Here is a 19,974-nt window from a genome sequence, read left to right on the forward strand (position 1 = left end):
AACTCTTATGTTGTTGACTGTAAAAATTAACTGTAGCTTTATAAGAAGAAGGTTAATGTCTTTTTCCAGCACGTGGCCATCTTTTAAAGAATTATTTGGCCCCTACTCCAATAAAAACTTCTGACACAGATAGCAGGTTCTCAGTCTTTGCAAAATCAATCTTTTCATCAACTGAAGCTACTCTGTTTCATTCACAAGCTTTCTCTTGACAAATATATCAATAAATTTCTTAAGAGCTTCCAATGAGTAATGGAAAAAGGGAAACATGGGTTTTTGAATGCAAAATATTCTGAAAAATGGCTTAAATTCAGAAGCAACTGTCACCTGAACAATTTGAAGAACAGAATAACTGTGATGACTGCAAGTGATGTTGGACCGATGAAAACACTTCTTTAAATTACAGAATATATCTACACTTTCAGCTATTTTTGAATTTGTTCCACTGAGTTTCACACATCACCAGTGATATCTGCATAATCTGCAAAACAAGTAGGCAAATCCTTAAAAAACAGAGATTTGAGGAATCTCAGCATCAAAATTGATTAATTTGTTGCCGAGATTTTTTTGACCATACTGAAATGTACCACAGAAACATGAGGTCCACAGCTTCCAAGCTCTAACACTTCTGGATCATCTTCAATGGAAATAAATGATGTTTTTTCATTTGTTTCTGATGGCAACAAAGACAGACTTGGGCTCAGTTGTTGTCACACTGGGAAGCAATTTTTTTTTTGTAGAAAAGAGGATAATACTTCTAGGAATTTGTTACACAAGTCTTTAGCTCTTGCACAGCCCTAAAAAAAAAAGATAGAAGATACTAAGATCTTACTCTGTTCTTCTCATTCTCATCCAGTATCTCAATACAATGTCCATTTCCTCATGTTTTGCCTTTTTAAGCATTTATAAAAACACAATAAAATGTCATCATTTATTAATTAAAGTTCATGTGAAATAAGGAAACTATGTGCAATACTACATGTGAAGCTATTGGTAGGACCAAGCACAAAGTACAGGTAGCCCTCTATTTACATTGGGGTTAGGTTCCTGGGATGACAGGTGCAAATGGAACCCTTCATATAATGGAGTCAATCAGAAATCACAGGGTTAGGTGCTGGGCACCAAAATTTTTTCCTACCACTTTGCATCAGTTCTTTTATTTTATTAGCATTCTTCATAGTTGTAGTAATAGTTGATGGAGGCATATTCATAGCCTGATTCCATCCTCCAAATATTGCACTAAGATTCAATGAACTTCTTTTATCAGACATGGCATTTCTTTATTCTATTAAATTAAAAACTTTATAACACAATCGGCAAAAACTACACACAGATATCACTATTATTATTTAATTTATTAATAGCATAATTAATAAAAAATGTTAGTATAATAAATTTCCAATACAAGTAAATTGCATAAACAACAACCAACTGAATGCTTCACTGCATGGCTCTTTATCACCCGCATCCACGAGTGGCTACTTTGAGGGTGGGAATCTTTGTCATCTGATACTGATGTGCTAATTGCTGATTGGCTCAGATTGTCCTAAATCACGTGAACAGTGCATGATACATAGCACAGTATGATGCCGATAAATTTTGTATGACGATTTTAAACTTTCAATTTATAAAAAAAATGGCTTTCTGGTTAGTGATCAGCACTATTGCGAATTGGCGCAAATCGGACCAGTACAAAACAAGAGCTACCTGTATTATGCTATCGTACTATAATTCTTCTTCTATCTATTTCTTCCCAACCTACATTTTCACGAATAACAATATTATTCCACAGTGTCTTCTAAGTGAAACATGAACTGGAAGTCTAACCTCTTCATTTTGTTTTCTTTTGTAGAGGGTATAGTCATTCTATCATTAGGAGATATACCAGGAATAAAAGCAGGAATTGAAATCCTATCACATGAATTTCTTTGGTAACTAAGTTTTATTTCGTTTTCATTAATCATTCCACCATGTATTCATTAATCATTCCATTCCACATCAGTAAGTCTTCACAGATACACAATTTCATGTTGAATAATTTTTCAGTTTTCTTATGAGTTGTACTTTTGGAATGGCTACTTGATGGTCCATATTAACTCAGTTCAAATACTTTTTTCCAGACCTTTACAATTTTTTCCAAATTAAATAAATAATAGTAATAATAATAATAATAAATAACGACACAAGGTGGCACATCTGATTTACTAAATTGTCTGGTTCTGCAGTGAAACACATTATGTTTGGTGGGTGGAATATATACAGAGACAAGAGTGACCGAAATGTCAAGCACAATTGGCATGGCTACTGCGTCTAGATAGGGACAAAGCTGGGAAAGTCTGGACGATACATTTGTACAAACCAAAAATGCTGCTAGTCCTCTTGCCAGGGATTCAAGATGTATATTCTGTCTGCTTAGCATAAATTTTGAGAAATGGGAAGTATAATTTGAAGAAATATATATGTTTCCTGTAAATAAATGCAGGCCAGATTATGTATTAATCTTAATTCACCTAAGTTACTTCTTTCTTAGGTCTCCAAGAATTTAGATTGTATTTAGATTTTGAAGGCTGGTCTGGCTGTTTTGTTTTCCCACAATCTTGTTTAGTTTTGCCTCCTTTTGGAAATACTGGATGGCCTACATTCATTTCACAATCAGTACAAAGTAGGAGAATTAAATTCTTGTTATTACTCATCAACATTCACATTTCATTCTGATTGTTTATTCAGTGCAGAATCTTTTTCAGAGCCTGATATCTGGACAGTATCTCTTAACTGGTAAAAAAGTATGATTAACAGCACTGAATGCTATTAAGAATTTGTTAAAACATTTGCTGTTGATAACTTTGTGAAAGAAAAAGCCCTTCCCTTTCCCTTAATAGTATTTACATCAATACACTATGATCACTGCCTCCTAGTGGATATTTTATCAGAAGATTCTTAATGCAAGAAGGGCTGCTGCTGATAACCAAATCAAGAGCATTGCTTTCTCTTGCTTCTCTAACATACCTGTGTAGGACACAGTTGTCCAGTAAATCCACAAACTTCTTGCTACTGTGTGAGTGAACAACACTCCATGTGCCAACCAATACCTGAAAAGTTAAAACTGGAATGTTAAAATCCCCCATTATAAGAAATTCTGATTTACTGGCTCACTCTGTCTAACACAGTTGCTCATTATACTCATCACAGTCATTAGGATTACAACACAATCATATTCTCATTTTTTTTCTCCCCAGTGCTTATGTCACACCAGACTGACTCCACATTGCACTGGTCACCACGTCAACTGGATGCACAGCCTTTTATCTGGTTGGATCTCACAGCCACGATACTTGTGGATAATTCAATTAAGAGGGGTGATCATTCAATTTGCAGACAGATGCAAGATCTTAACTCAATTGTGATCATCTGAATCTTCCATGGATTTCCCCTTTTCAAAATACTTTCTCATGAATTTTACACACTTCGCCACCATCGTACCCATGCATTAAATGCTTCTTGCAAGCCATTTTTAAAAATACTGTGAAGTGCTTCCATTGTGGCTCTGTGAGCATCATTGTCCGACATGAAATGCTTTACTTTCAGAGCTTTCTTCAGATGTGGAAATGGGAAGAAATCACAAAGGGCTAAGTTCGGTGAATAAGGGGGATGTGGCAGAACCTTGGCACCTGTGTTAGTAATCACTGGCTGAAATATTAGCTGTATGGGGCTTGGCATTGTCTTGATGGAGAAACCACTCCACACTGGAAAGTTCTTGACATTTCTCATGAATGGCGTGACGAAATTTGACTCTGAGAACCTCAGAGTATGTCCTTATATAGTTGTTCTACGAGGGACAAAATGTGTAACAAGAATGCCTTTTATGTCAAAAAACACAAGAACCATTTGTTTGTCAGCCGAATGAGAAGCTTGAAATTTCTTAGGTATTGGTGAATCTGAACGCAATTCTTTGCGACATCTTCAGGTAATCTTTCACAATATTGTGAGCACTATCGTACGAAATTGACATTCTAACAGCTAATTCACAAAGTATAATTCGCTGGTCTTCATCCAAGATTTCCTGGGCTTTTGCGATTTGCTCAGGATTTGTTGAGGAGGAAGGCCGACCAAGCCTTGGATCATCTGCAACAGATTCACGACCCTCAACAGATCACTCATGCCATTTAAGCTCCATCTGACACAATAACGAATCACATATCACTGTTCAATCTGTATGACTGATGCGATACTTGCTTCAAAATGATCATTAGTACCCCATGGCTAAAAAAACTCTTCACGCAACACTAGCTCAACAAGTACTGGCATGCATACACAGAGTCTGCTCAGTAGTGATCAAGGAGAGCGCCTCTAGTGCCAGTTATGGAATGTTCACATTGTAAACAAAATCTTGCACCACTCCGCAAATTAAATGATCACCTCTCATATAACTTATCAGATTCTGCCACAGCCCAAATAAAACAAACATGCTGCTCATCACGACATTCACATCAATATGAAAGCATCCCATGAAAACTTGTATTTCTAAAACAATAATGTCAGACTGGTGTTGGAAATTCCCACACGGATCAATAGTCAGCTTCTGGACCAAACCAAGCAAGGGAAACTCCCCTGAGCATAATACTTGAAAAACCTAAAGTCCTGAATTCAATCAAGACTATGCTGCATTAAACAGTAGTCTTTTGTTTCTATAAAAAAAGAGATGAATAGTGTCAAGGATTGGCTTAATTAAAAATAGTATGCATATCTAAGAGTGACATTGTATGAATCAGCCTAACAGATATTGAATTAGTTTCTACCAAAGAGACCTTATACAAAGTAATTTCCTCTACATTCAATACACCTCTCCATCCTCCGAAACCAATCTTTAAACCAGTTCTGCCAAGTTTCACTAGGGAGTAAAGCACACTCGTTGTCCCAAGCCCGTAGAAGGTCCTCATCACTGGAAAACCGCCTCCCTTTTAGCTTCATTTTCACATGCGGGAACAGTGCAAAGTCGCAAGGAGCAAGGTCTGGACTGTAGGGAGGGTGCTCGAGAAGTTTCAGTCCTGTCGTGGTCAAATATTCGGTGCAGGCTTTGGCGCGGTGAGCTGCAGCATTATCGTGATGGAGGTACCAGGTGTCCATTCTTGACTTTGGCCGCAGGTTCTTCATAGATCCAATGACTTTAGGCAGGCATTGTTCAGTATACCACTTAGCTGTGACTGTCTTCTGCGGGTCCAAAACGACACGTTCCACAATTCCACTCGATTTGAAAAATACAGCTATCATTTTCTTCTTTACAGATCGGGATTTTCTGACAATTACGGGTGTGTCGTCATCATCAAAGACCCAAACTTTGTTTTGAGCCTTGGTCGGCAGATCGTAATAGTACAGCCAAGTCTCGTCACCTGTCACGATGTTGTTCACATACCGAGATTGTCCCTTATCAAACTTTTTTAACATCTCCCGGCACCAAGTCACACGTCGTGTCATCTGCTCTTCAGTCAGTTGATGCGGCACCCAGAGAACAAAGTTTCTTCACGTGCAAATGATCTTGCAGAATCGAACGAATTGCTGGTGCATTTAGGCCCAAAGTATCCTCTATCTGTTGGTAGGTCACTCGCCTGTTTTCGTCAAGCATTTTCCTCACAGCAGTAACGTTTTCCTCCGTAACTGACGTTCGTGGCCTTCCCGGCCTCTCAGAATCCTCCAGAGTGAAATTTCCCCTTTGGAATTCTCTATACCACCTGAATATCGTTGTACGATGTGGACAATCATCATCTAGTGCAAGAGTCATTTCTTCTAAGCACTGGTCTATGGTTAAACCACGCACGAAATTATACCGCAAAACTGTCCTTATCTCATTTCGTGACCACGATGCCATCGCAAGCACTTTACACTCTCACTACTAATGAATAACTGAGCCCATCGACTTGGCGCGGCGGCTACTATGCACGTATGAACATGTCTCAACATGCAGCAACAAGCAGCTTCCTGTGATTCATTGTTGCGTCATATTGCAAAACTTTCCTAGTACCCTTTGTATGTTTGTGGTGATAGTATAGAGATAGGAAAGCAGGAAAAAAGTCATCAACAGATACATGCTCTTAACAGAAAAAAGATGTCTTATTCAATAAACCTTGGTAAAGCAATTCAAGGAATACTACAAGAATGTGCTAAAAAGCAATGCCTCTCAAGTTCATAAGCTCAGCACTGGTTGGTGTAGCAAGTCCCAACTAGGTTCTCCAAGTAGGTAATAGTTCTAGTTAGTTCTTGCATGCAACAGTGTTTCAACATCTCTAATTGGCAAAGTGATATTGGGTATATTTTGGGGTTTTATGGGTGTTATACACACCAAATTTTTAGAAAAAAAAAGTGATCACAATCAATTTCACCCAGTATATCGAGACTAATATATGTATATACATTTAAAAAAAAGAGAAGTAAAGTCTCATAATACAGCAATGTTGCTTTAATAGAATAACATGAGACACCACTTCAGCTGTGTAACACTGGCAAAGAATATGACTGTTGGGATTTTAAAGTTTCTTCCACAATCTTCTATAATCCAGATTTGGCCTGAAATAACTTGGCAACCCCACCCCTCCAAAACTTAAAGGATATCTCCAGAGTTAGGTAGAGCATATGTAGGAAAAATGATACATGAAATTAAAGACAATCTTTTTATCTATAAGTGTTTTTCTTTTACTTTACTTTTCAGCCATCCTTTTATATTTGCTATACCTATATTATAAACAATGTTAACAATAAAATACATAGTACTCAGCAAAAGAAAATTAGCACATTTTATTCTGGGTATCCACTCATTTCAAAACCAACCCTTATTACTATGCTACTTTCATAATAAATAATATTTCTGTAGAGTACAAGTTCTCACGCCAACCTAAGAATAAAGTATAAAGATATATATAATACAACAAGAAAAAGCATTAAAAGAACTTTAAAAATACCTTTATCACAAAGCTGGCCATGCCACCCAATATCACAAAGACATTTGGAGGAATTGAAGGATCCAACACATGAACCGTGATTGCAGAGTAAACCTCTCCTATTGCGTAAACCTCTCCTATTGCAACTTTCTTCTGCCGGTAAACAGCGTGGAGTGCTACCTTCTGATAATCCTGGAGACGCCATGTCATACAACTATGAAAAGAAATGGATTTAATTTCATTTCTTTCTAGAGATTTACAACAACTGCAACAAATGAAGAGAGAACACACACACACACACACACACACACACACACACACACACACACACACACACACACACACACACACACCTCATTTCGTAACTAAACGGCCTTAACTACTTAAAAAATAAAAGGGTGTCCACAAACCTCCTTTACAAAATTAAAATTCTGTTGTGTGAACAGGGTACATGAAGCAAACCTGAAACCATTTCTAGGTGATACAGGATATCTTTGTGTTTTTATTCACCAACTGGAAAATGTACCGTACTACAGTAGATTGCAGCATAATCCCAAAACTGTAATTATGGCAGAATTTAGCAACAAAATTCCATCCTCTTGGTTGTCAATTAATGACAACTGAGGTAGCAACCTAACATGTTTTATATTGTTGATCTTGACATGTTAAGTTCATGTCAAGTCAAGACTGGCATATTGTATGGATTTCCCTGGGTTTTGCATACAACTTATGAACTAGCTGCACTGTGCCTGACTGAGTTTTGTTCAGCTGCTACTTCAGCTGGGCTAATTACTAAAAAACAAGCATTCTTTATGAATTTTCTATACCATTGAAGAAATGTAGGTGTATGTAGTGGCTTCTTTTTAACTAATGTTTAAAATGTACACAACAGCATGGTAGACTGCAGCTTGTTGAACCAAAGTATGCACTGTGCCTTCTCATGGGTTGGTAAATTTCAACATAATTATTGTTTTCGCTGTGCTGTCATCAACTGCAATGTACACATTTTCCTGTTGGTGAATAAAAACTTGGAAATATCCTTTATCACTTGAGGAATTTCAGAATTGTTCCATGTACCCTACTCACAAAAATAACATTTTACTTTTGTAAATGAAGTTAGTGGATATCCTGTACACCGAAATCCACCAGCATATGCTAGAAAATTTATTTCAAAATTTGCAGAAACTGAACAGATCAGAAACCAAGGGCATAAAACTGTTGTTATTTAAAAAGCATTAATTTCTCCATATTCCTGCTAGGATTCAGAAAAGTTTAGCACAGATCTGTTTTTTAGCTGGACAGCTTCTTTATTTGATAAATATTAACAATTAATTATTGCATATTGTATGTCATTATGAAATGGCATAAACCACATTTTAAAGTTACTTGCTTTAATTTTCTACCTTATAATGCATGTGTGTGCAATATGCAGGGTTTGATCAAAATGTTCTGTGAATGTTGCAAAACATATATTTTATTTCATTTTTAATACTCTTTGATTTAATCTTTTTCTATAACACACTTCTATGATGCTCATCACTAATCAAAATATTTTTGAACAGTGACAGGAAGATTTTAGGAACGTATGTTTTAGGAAAGCAAGTATCAGATAAAGGGGAAAAAAAATGTTTTGGTATTTAATTAAAAATCTTAAAAAAGGAGGAAAACCATAAATAAATTAACCAAAAATGATAAAAGTGAAGTTAAAATAAAAGACAAGATTTTAGAAGTATAGAGTAAATACTTAGTTGATTTAATATATGAAGGAGCGATATTATTTTAAAAATATTTGTATTAAGTTTCTCAAAAGAACATAAGTGAAATTAGAAGTACAGTAAGTGCTGAATTTTGATTCTAATAAACGGCGATTCTAATAAGAGAAAATTGACAAATATTATCTACAGGCTATAAAATAAAGATAAAAAGCATAATTTACACAAACTAAAAATAAATTTATACTTACGTGCATAGCTTAATTAATATACTAATAACATAACACTGTAATATGATTAAATTTTAAATAGTCACTTATTTTAGATTGCTTTAAATTATCACTACAAAGTCTATAGATTTTTTTTTTTTTTTTTTTCAATATTGTATAACATTCTATATTCACAATCACTTGCACCAGTTTCTTCCAATCCTCTCCTCATCACGGCTATAGCTTCATGAGTTTTCTGTTTTCTAACTGGAATTCGTTCAGGTTCATCTTCATTTCATTTTCTTCCTCCTTGGCAAAATTATCAGTAACAGATTCGGCAATTTCTTCTGGTAAAGCTGCAGTAACTACCCATTTATAAGAGATTGTGCAAACAAACAGGCCCAATAAACCAAAAACTGCAAATTGTTTTTTATTGTTTTATGGTTGTGACCTCTAGAAATGTGACCTTCAGAAATGTGATTTAGAAACATATCACAGAGGTGTTCAAACTTGATTCTTATAACCAAAGAAGTGATTCTAATAAACAATGAAAGTGTAGCGCATTTTACTGATTTCAATTGGTTTTTTGAAATTTTATTCTCTAAAGGGCTGATTCTAACAACCAGTATCACTATAATCGGCATTTACTGTAATTTCCTGCCTTAATTTACATAATAAGCAAATGCATACAGAAGTCCACCTGTATGAACTGAAAAAAACAGTGCTTATGTACATATCTATCTACTCATCAATTTCAATGAAGAGCACGTCAATAAATTCATTTTTGGAATTATTTACAGAAAAGAATTAGGTACAAGGTAATATTTAAAAAGAAACACATTTGCTAAGGAAAACCCATGTCAAACACTGCATACAAATGTTGCATTGCTCTGCAAGCACAACTGCTGTAACAATGAAATTGTTAATACTTCCACATCCAATGGTTTGTGTGCTGCTGCAAGCTGGGTACAAACCATTTATTAATAGCTTCAGAGATAAATGATAACCCTATAATTCTCTGCTCCTGATAAATTGATGGACAAGCATTTAATTGCTACACAGAATTAACTAGTTCTGCATTGCAATCAAATGAAGCCATTATTTCTACAGTTACTTTAAGAGAAGCAATACTGGGAAAAAAGTGGATATATTAAGTGTGAAAGGAATTTTTAACAAGCAAGCAACTCAGTTTATTTTCATACCTATTCAGATTTCAATGAGAGTATGAATTACACCATAAGCATTAAAATATATTTTAATGCTTATAGCGTGCCATCAATGGCACATGAAAAATGCCCACATACCACATGATACTGTCTTACACATGGTCTGAAGATTTGAGTATGATATGATATCAATGACCCAGTGCAAAACTTTTGGGCTCAGCCCATATTTTTTCACAGAACTCATACCTTGAAAGGATATCAGTTCTGTGAAATTACATTCTATACAAGTGGTTAATTTCATGAATTCCATTCCCTCACAGCTACACTAAGTAATCATTGAATTATGACCACCTACTTAATACCACATTGGGCCACTGTTTGCATGGATAACAGCTGCTATATTATTTGCCTAGCCATTGACTTCACTATATGTCTGAAATGTGTGCAGGAATCTGTAACCATGCTGCCTGCCACATGTCTATATGATGGTTGATTGTTCATACGCTTCACTTCCCATTCAAAAACATCCCACAGGTATGCGAATTGTGACTGAGGTCAAGTGAATTTGGAAGTCAATCAAGATGGGTGATATCTTCACTGTGTTCCTCAAACCACTTGTGCAGACTCGATGACATGGTGCATTGTCTTGGAAGATCTCATATCTCTTAGTAAAAAAAAAGTGCAACACAGGGTGTGCATGGTCTCCTAAGAGCTGCCGATAGACCTCGCCAGTGAAACGTTGGTCCATACGCACCAGGGGTCACAGTTCTTGCCAGCAAAACATGCCCATATTAAGCAAACATCACCACCTGCCCAGACAGTAGGAATCATACATAATGGGTCCATGGACTAGTGTTGCTTACACCACACATGAAGGTATCTGTTGGCATGTTGCACTAGGTATTTGCACTCATCTAACTGGCAGACTTGTTTCCAGTCCTCCAGTGTTCAACCAGTGTTGCTGACACCACAGGTGAGAAGGTCTCTCTTTGGTTGTCTGCTGTGGAATTCTATGTCTAAGTGTGCAGCATATTATCATTTGGGATATTGTTCTTGCATTCCCCATATTTTATTGTGATGTCAACTGTCACACAGCGACCTGCCGCTGAGTCCTGTACAATGTGCTGCACCCTTAGCTCAATCCATCTTGTGTAATCCTTTAAATTTCTGTCAGCAGGCAGTAATTTGACCCATTCAACACCATTCTTTGTACACCTTAAAAACAGAGGGCCGTGATCAACTAACAAAACATGTGGTTCCCGACATGGAAGCAATACACAAGCTTCCACAATCATGCCCCTTTGAAACTTAGTGATATCTTTACAGTCCCTTAACTGTTACTTTATCACTTTGACTTGCACAATCAAATGCAAATTACTACTGCTCTAGTGTATGAAGCTGGCCGGCTTTTTATACTGCAAGCTATGCGTCAGTCAATTACTAATGGGGTGGTCATAATTCAGTTATCACTGAATGTATATGGATAAACACAACTACTTTAAAATGCATTACAATTCCATTCCCTCACAGCTACCTAAGTACAATTACTTTAAAATGCATTATGGAAATACTGTACCTCACTATTATGAATAACATTTTGTACACAGCCCTCAAATCCCTCTCGACCGTGACTGTAATTCCAATTATATCCATCCAAAATATTGTGAGAAACTCCACCTATCTGCAATGGTCCGTTGACGTTCAGGAATTCATTGAAAAGAGGAATATATGCATATGCTTCACACACTGATCTATCAAGGGATGGCTCATTTTCATTGCTAACTTCTTCCCTGATTGTTGCATGTCTGCAGCTGTCTACAATTAACTTCACTTGCTATAAATATTATAGACAAAAATCATAAAAAAGTCAGTTTTAATTGATTTTATAAAAAAGGCAATTTCAATCAAAATCTAAGACAGTCTACAAATAAGAATCAGTATAAGAAAAAAATCTAAGAGAAAAAACTTCCTGCAATATTTTTATATAGAAAGAATATTTTAATCAAAAATCTAAATATTCATTACTAAAACTTAAAAAAGATGAACAAAAAAAGCTACATATAACAAAAAATGTGGGTCAAAATGTTTATAAATGAAGATTTGCTAAAGAGAAGTCTATGAAAAACTTATTAACATATTGTCAATTTTCTTTATTACAGTACCTAATATGTGTGCTTGTTAACTTGTGATGAAAACAGATTTTTTTTTTTTTTTAAAAGACATGCTTCACGTGTAAAAAGGCCAAATTTTAAAAAAATTTGGCACATCTAGTCATAAGATCTGTATTGTGTATCTTATACCACTTGTTCATATTAATACAATTTATCTATCCAGCTGATATGAATTTGTAAAGTTGCATAGTGTAATACAAGTAGTAATTACGTTAACTTATGGAAGAAGAACAAAGTAATTGTAAGATACTATTCAAGCTTCCCCGGTCACCTACTTGAAATTTCTATATCATACAATGACTATCAAGAGCTGGCAGCCCTATCACAGATGGCAAACTGGGGAAAAAAAAAAAAAAAAAAAAAAATTGAAATGTTTTGTTCGTAAGGATCTTCTATAAGTATAAACCAAAAAAATTAACGTATGGACAAAGGTTTTTAGGACTTTGACTGGGGTAACACCATTGTTTTAAAAATTTGCCAATGCAAAAGTTTACATGAATACAACCATAATGAGTAGACAGGAGTAGAATTATATATATATATATATATATATATATATATTAATAAATTTAACCTTCATTGAAGAAGCTTTTCAGCAAATCAGAAACGACGTAAGGAATTCCTGAGAGGATTCGCAACTCAATGCAGAGAAGACTACAAAGCTGCGTACGGATGCAAGGACAGCATTTTGAACACCTTTTGTAACATCCTGTAAGATGTAACATCTGTAAAATTCTGTGGTGTTGAAACTAAAAATTAAAAATGTATCATCTTTTAATAAAAATGTATTATGTTTAATAAAACCACCATTAGGAAAGGATTCACAGCTTTTTGCAAAACTAGTGCACCCATAGTCAGTGGCGGATCTTAACAGAAAATGTGCATTATCTCGAAAATGGTTCATTTGCTGCCCGACGTTCACTAGGACTTTTTTTGCATATTTTAGTTTGCATTACGCATTATGCATAATGCAAACTAAAACTTTTCACCTTTAAATTATTGACCATTTCTGAAACACCCTGTATAGTGCAAGCAGTAAACTGAATATTGTATTTAGCACAGAGGATTGTGTTCACAGTGGAACACTACTCAAGAGGTGTTTCAAATTGCTCAATGTGAGTTTTAAAAGTGATTTCAATGTCGTGAAGCACCATCAAAATTTGCACATGTAAGTTTGCTAACATGTTTACATATTGACTGTTATAACAGGAATGTTTAGCACAGGATAGCAGAGACTGGCAGCAAGCCAATATAAATCACTATGCACCAGTGAGAAATGTAAAACCATTTGCATAAAAAGTGCAATTATGCACAATTTTTTGCCAAACTGCTAAAAAGATGAAGATATTACTGTGGATGGTTAATGGAAAAAGTAGATGAAGGCCCTCATGTTAGACTGGATTTTTCTTCTCCAATGGCACATGAAAAATGCCCACATAATACTGTCTTACACACAGTCTGAAGATTTGAGTATGATATCAATGACCCAGTGCAGAACTTTTGGGCCCAGCTCATTTTTTCACAGAACTCATACCTTGAAAGGATATCAGTTCTGTGAAATTACATTCTATGAATATACAGAATGTACAAGTGGTTAATTTCACGAATTCCTGGGAAAACTCAACAAAGGAGGAGATTGTTAAAGTATGGTTTTGGCAAGACAGCACATCACACTTCACATGTATCTATGGCTGAGTTATTCCTCTTACTCAAAAACACAATTTCAAAACAAACATGGCCAACAAGATTGATAACCATCGGACTTATTTCTGTGTCAAATATGCCTAACAATAATAATCAATGAACTCCATAAGAATTGAAAAAACAGCATATCCAGCATCACTCAGAACATACCCAAGATAGTGTTCTCAAACATGCTTTTTCAATTAGTTATGCTGTAATCATTTCCGAACAGAAGTTTTGGATCACATCAAGCCAGAAACATCACTGGAAGTCAAGATCAAGCTACGATTGACGTAATTTGGACACGTAATGTGATCCAATTCATTGGAAAAATCAACAATGCTAGGAAAGGTCAGCAGAACAAGGAGAAGAGGTCAGCATTGAACATAATGGCTAACACCATCAAGAGTGACACTGGCATGAGCATGAAGGACTTGAAAGCTGTTGAAAACAGGACAGCAAGGAGGCAGTTCGCCCATGAAGTGTCCGAAAGTTGGTTGTGACTGAACAGATGAAAACAACAATCAATCAATTTATGATATTTTTTTGGCAAATTAAGTAATGTCAGAGGATAAAGAATGTATCTTGTAAATTAAATGGGTTCTTATTTAAAATGATCATCCTGTATTAGAATTGTATCTTTCAAAACTGCCAAACAATTTCCCCTCTAGAATGCAATAAGGGAAACAGAAAAGGGAGTTCAATAAAGCAGTCTATTTATTTTTAGAGAGTTTCAACTAACTGCTGGGGAACCCAAATCATATTTGGATTCCTTAGCCCAGTGATGCCATGTAATTTGCATTTAAGTTACTTAAACTTATTATTTTTTTAAAATTTATGTTTATTTCATTATAAAAAGGTGTACAGTATCTTTTTAATTTTGTGGTGATCTATAATTGATGTTTACTTAGTACCTCTATATAAAGAATAAAATTATTATATACTGTATATATATAATTTGTATTATGTAATTTTTATAATTATATTATTGTAATAACTAATAACTATCATATAACATATTTTTAATATTATACACACACACACACACACACACACACACACACACACACACAGTGCCACCTTATTAGGTACACCCCCACTGAGCACACAAATGATTGTCCCACAACGTTGAAAGTCACATGACCACAGTTGTGGATATAAATGCAGCAGAACAACCTTTCTAGTATCAGCACTAGACTATTGAGGATTAGAAAACAGTTGCTTGGTCTGACGAGTCGAAGTTCTTGGTGCATCATGTTGATGGAAGGCTCAGAATTTGGCAAAAACAACATGAATCCATGGACTTGTTATGTCTGACGACTACTGTGCAAAGTGGTGGGGCAGTGTTATGGTGTGGGGAATGTTTTCTTGGCACATGTTGGGTCCATTGATACCCATTGATTCACGTCTGAATGCCACATCATACCTAAACATTGTTCCTGACCAAGTGCATCTGTTCATGTTGACAGTTTATCCTCAGTTAGATGGTTAATTCCAGCAGGATAATGTGCTGGTGCACAAACCCCGAATCACTATGGAATGGTTCCAGGAACATGACAATGACTTTAATTTGCTGCAGTGGCCTGCTCAGTCCGCGGATCTCAATTCTATTGAACATCTTTGGGATGAGTTGGAAAGGGTTGTTCGCTGCAGGGTACTCCATTCCTGTACATTTTCAGCATCTTGTTAAATCCACGAATTCAGGCTGTTTTGAAGGCTAAAGGAGGCTCAACACGCTAATAGGAGGTGTACTTAATAAAGTGGCATATATACACACATATAAACACACAGTGTGTGTGTATATGTGTGTGTGTATATATATATATCAAAACAGCATACAAATTCAACACACCAGTTGAAGCCTTTCAAAGTTGGATAAATACTTCCACAGAACGTATTATGACCAAATTCAAAGAAATCACCAATACAAAAATATTTTAAGCAATATAACCTGAAAAATGTTAATCACAAAATGAAAGAACTTCAAAACAAATTCGTCATCACAAGTACAGATAAAGCCAATAACAACTTCAGCATTATTTACAAAAAGTTCTACATTGACAAGTTTAAAGAGGAGATGAACCACAGCGATACATACAAAATTATGAACTCCACACCTAACAGCATTAACAAAAAAATTATAGCCTTGCACAAAAAACTCAAATTAAAAATAGATAATATACGATATCCATTCATCTACTGGATCCCCAAATTCCAAAAAGACCCAATTGGAAAAAGGTCCATCACCTTGGGCAAAAACAGCTATATAAAACCATCCAGTAATTTAATGGAGGACAAACTAAATAATATTGCCAACCAAATCATTAATACTAAAATTATTTCCAATAACATAAAATATTTAGAATACATCAAAAACAATAGTATCAGAAGCCCATACATTTACGACTTTAAAAACCTATTCAACAGTATTTCCCACGACAATTTAATTAAAGTCCTTTTACACTACTACGAAAACCATCAAAACATTTTGAAATGCAGTAAACAATACTGGCATGACCTTATTAATCTTAATGTCAAAAACAATTACGTGCTCATGGGAGACAGCATTTACGTACAGACAAGGGGGGGTAGCCATGGGGGTTAGCAGTTCATGCTCCACTGCCAACCTTTACCCGCATTTCTTCGAAAACAACATCGAAGAAGAAATCATTTTCTACAGATATATTGATGATGTCCTAGTCATCAATTACGACAACTTCGGCATATTAACCCAGGATACTTATCCCACAGATTTAACCATAGAATGCACCAACCTGAATAGCAAACCTTAGATCACAGTAAAATTAGCTAATTCAAAGTTCAAGGGACAAAATATCTGTTTCAGTTTATCAAATTCACTGCTTCTGAAGTGTAAATATGCAGTTTTGGATTTTAATTCACCTGGAGGAAAAACTACCCTACTTAACTTTTTTCTTCCAATTTGACAGAAGAAAAATTCGTAATCTTCACCAGAGGTTGATAAATTCAGTCATAGTGAGAAAGAAAGTCCAAAAATGTTTCTTATCTTTCCAATTCAGATTGATTCAATCTTGTGGTTTTTAATCCCGAGTTGAAACCGCCATCAGCAAAAGTGTTAAACGGGTTTGAAGTATTCATACAAGTGCAGAACACATTGATTTCACTTAAAATAGTCACACAGTTTGACATATGCCAGCTGTACAAACCAGCTAGTGAGAGAGAGCACCTGTACATGTTGGTATATTGTTTTCTGCTTAATACTTATACCAGCTCAAAAAAAAAAAATAATAATAATAAAAAAAAGGTAGCATTTCTCTTTTGTGTTAACTCTTTCTGTAAACATCATAATGAAGTGCAAACTGTACTTGGTAATTGCACCATATACACTGGTGACCAGCTTGACATCACCTTAGAATAGCTGAAAAGATGTTTGATTGAAATTCCAAAATTTTTCCTTGGCTAGGCGGAATTATTTTATTTTTTCCCTGTGCATGTAAATAAGTCACTATTTACAGAAAGTATTGTTTGTTTGTTTGTTTGTTTGTTATTTGGTTTTTAGGAGCATTAGCAACTAAGGCCATATTGCTCCAGGAAATGCGGTGGTCATTCCCTGACCTTTCCGCATCCTCCGTATTTGGTGGTGACAGGCTTGAACCCCGGTCTAATCAAGAAGCATGTGCTACACACTGCCGCTCCTTCCCACCTGGCTACAGAGGCGCCACAGAAAGTATTAACCATGGAAGCTGCCTGAAAGGAAAATATTACACACAACAATATATACTAATATAGCTGCGTGTAATAAATAAATAACACACAAGAATGTCAGAACTATTCAAATTAAACATGGAGGTACGTGAAAAAATTTTTTGCTTAAAAAAAAAAAAAAAAAAACAATCAAAATGTGTGAAGACACTGAATGATAAAAAAAAATTCAGCTCTTGTTTGGAACTGAATGGACCCAGAAACTTTGTTACACCTACCTGTTCATTGGGGGAGCTGCAATCCATCATTTTTGAGGTTGCATTTAGAGGCAATTCATTTTGGTTTATCTTAGTGTAATAAATAATAAAAACCGATATAAACAAATAATTAACTATTTCTCTACACAGATAAGTAATACTTATCCATTAATACATAAAATACTTTATTTAATCATTCAATTTTCCACATCTCCATATTATAAATATAATTTACAATAAAGATAAATGTAACTATCTATTATAACATTTTATTTTATTTTCAATGCAATCCTTGCTTAAAAAAAAATGAGGTATCTAAATCATTTCAGAATCCACCCAGATTTTTCTGTGAACTAATGGTGGGCTGCGACACTACAGGTTGAGAAATACTGTCTTAAACCAATAGCCACCACTATGAACAGGGTCCCTTACCCTAACGTTGGGTGGGGTACAACGATATGTGCCATGTTTGTTCTAGATGGGAGTGGAACACAAACCACGGGATACCTCATAAAATTCTATTATCTGAAGTCTTCTTTTTTTTTTTCTAAGAGAGATGTCTAGCTATTATCTCAACATAACTCGCTGTTCAGCCCAAAGGGCAATTCTTCAGGAATGTTGTAATTCTTCTAAATGAATTTGCCAAATTTGCTGATAAGATATCTCAACATTAGTGTCCTGCAATCATCATGTCAAAACTTAATTTATTTCACCTTTCAAACTTCTGCATCGCAGTCACCTCAGCTGTATTCTGTATCATACTAGATTCAACCTGCTACTGAGCCCTGTACAATGTACTGCACCCTTCACTCACCACTAACATCCACCTTATGTAATCCTTTACAGTTCAGTCAGCAGAAGGTGGCTTGATCTGTTCAACACCATTCTTTGCACACATTAATCACAGTGGGTTGTGATGAACTGACAAGACAAGCCGTTTCTGATATGGAAACGTCCAATGCGCAAGCTCCCACAATCATGTCCCTTTGAAAATCCACGATATCTTTACTACATCCCATAACTGCTAATTTATCATTTTGACTTGCAGGATCAGATACAAATTAGCACTGCTCTAGTGTACAAGGCTGTTCAACTTTTTATACTGCAAGTTATGTGCGCAGTCCACTACAGATGGGGTGGTCACAAGTCACTGAGTTATATCAAGGCCTAACTACAAATAGTGGAATTGGTTTTAGGCTCTAAAATAATCGGCCAAAATATGCTATTTGAGTGGCAAAGCATGTTTTAAAAAGGAATTAAGGCATGTGATAGAAGTTAATTCACTTTAGCAGTTAAGCTTTGCTTGAAGAAAAAAAAAAAATTCTATTCCTTGATGGGAGTACTCCAGTGAAAATTTTTGCTCAACCATGGTGGGTTCCTCTTTTTCCTCACTACTAATTTCAAGTTCCATTATATGCAATAACTTCCCCTTTATTTGTGCATATTTTTTGTCCAAAACAATTATTTGTGCTTAAAACAATGTATACAGGGTGTCTCAAAAATATTGGTACAAACGTTTAGGGAAGGTAGGTAACATCTAAAGGAATGTGAATCGCATAGGAACCCATTACAGGAAACGTTACCATAAGTCGGTACACGGCGCTGTTCATCAGTTCACAATAGGGAAAATTTCTGGATTACTCATTCAAGCAGTAGTCGCCACACGAAGAGCATGCATCAGTATACGAACTGTGAGCTGGCAGACATACACCCCTATGCAGCACAACATCGCTTTGCAATAAATGCACAGGAACCCATTACAGGACCATAAGTCGGCACACGGCGCTGTTCATCAGTTCACAATAGGGAAAATTTCTGGATTACTCATTCAAGCAGTAGTCGCCACACGAAGAGCATGCATCAGTATATGAACTGTGAGCTGGCAAACATGCACCTAATGTATGGATTAGCAGAGGGACCCACACGGCGTGCACCCCCATGCAGCACAACATCGCTTTGCAATAAATGTGTGGGCAGGTATGGTCGGTGACGGCTTAGTTGGCCCATACCTATTACCATCCCGCATGAACTCCGCTAAATATCGGATCTTTCTTGAACAAGTTCTACCAGGGTTACTTGAAGATGTTCCAGCAAATGTGAGACGCAACATTTGGTTTCAACGTGAAGGGGCACCTGCCCATTATGGAAGGTGTGTTCGTGACCGTTTGA

The 19,974-nt window shown here is 35.8% G+C and overlaps 1 protein-coding gene across 1 annotated transcript in view; it reads right to left on the reverse strand.

Moving 5' to 3' along the window:
• LOC150082844 (neural-cadherin-like) overlaps nt 1-19,974 on the reverse strand; it is a 500,869-nt gene that overhangs the window by 78,159 nt on the left and 402,736 nt on the right. Inside the window, exons 29-30 of the mRNA XM_090377625.1 lie at nt 11,590-11,847; nt 6,948-7,140 (exon numbers count right to left, since the gene is read on the reverse strand). Coding sequence (XP_090233751.1) covers nt 6,948-7,140; nt 11,590-11,847 — 451 coding nt within the window. The remainder of the gene's footprint in view (nt 1-6,947; nt 7,141-11,589; nt 11,848-19,974) is intronic.

Source organism: Mastigoproctus giganteus, chromosome 7 (genome assembly GCF_048544385.1).
Source record: "Mastigoproctus giganteus isolate SK-2022 chromosome 7, ASM4854438v1, whole genome shotgun sequence".
NCBI lineage: Eukaryota > Metazoa > Arthropoda > Arachnida > Uropygi > Thelyphonidae > Mastigoproctus > Mastigoproctus giganteus.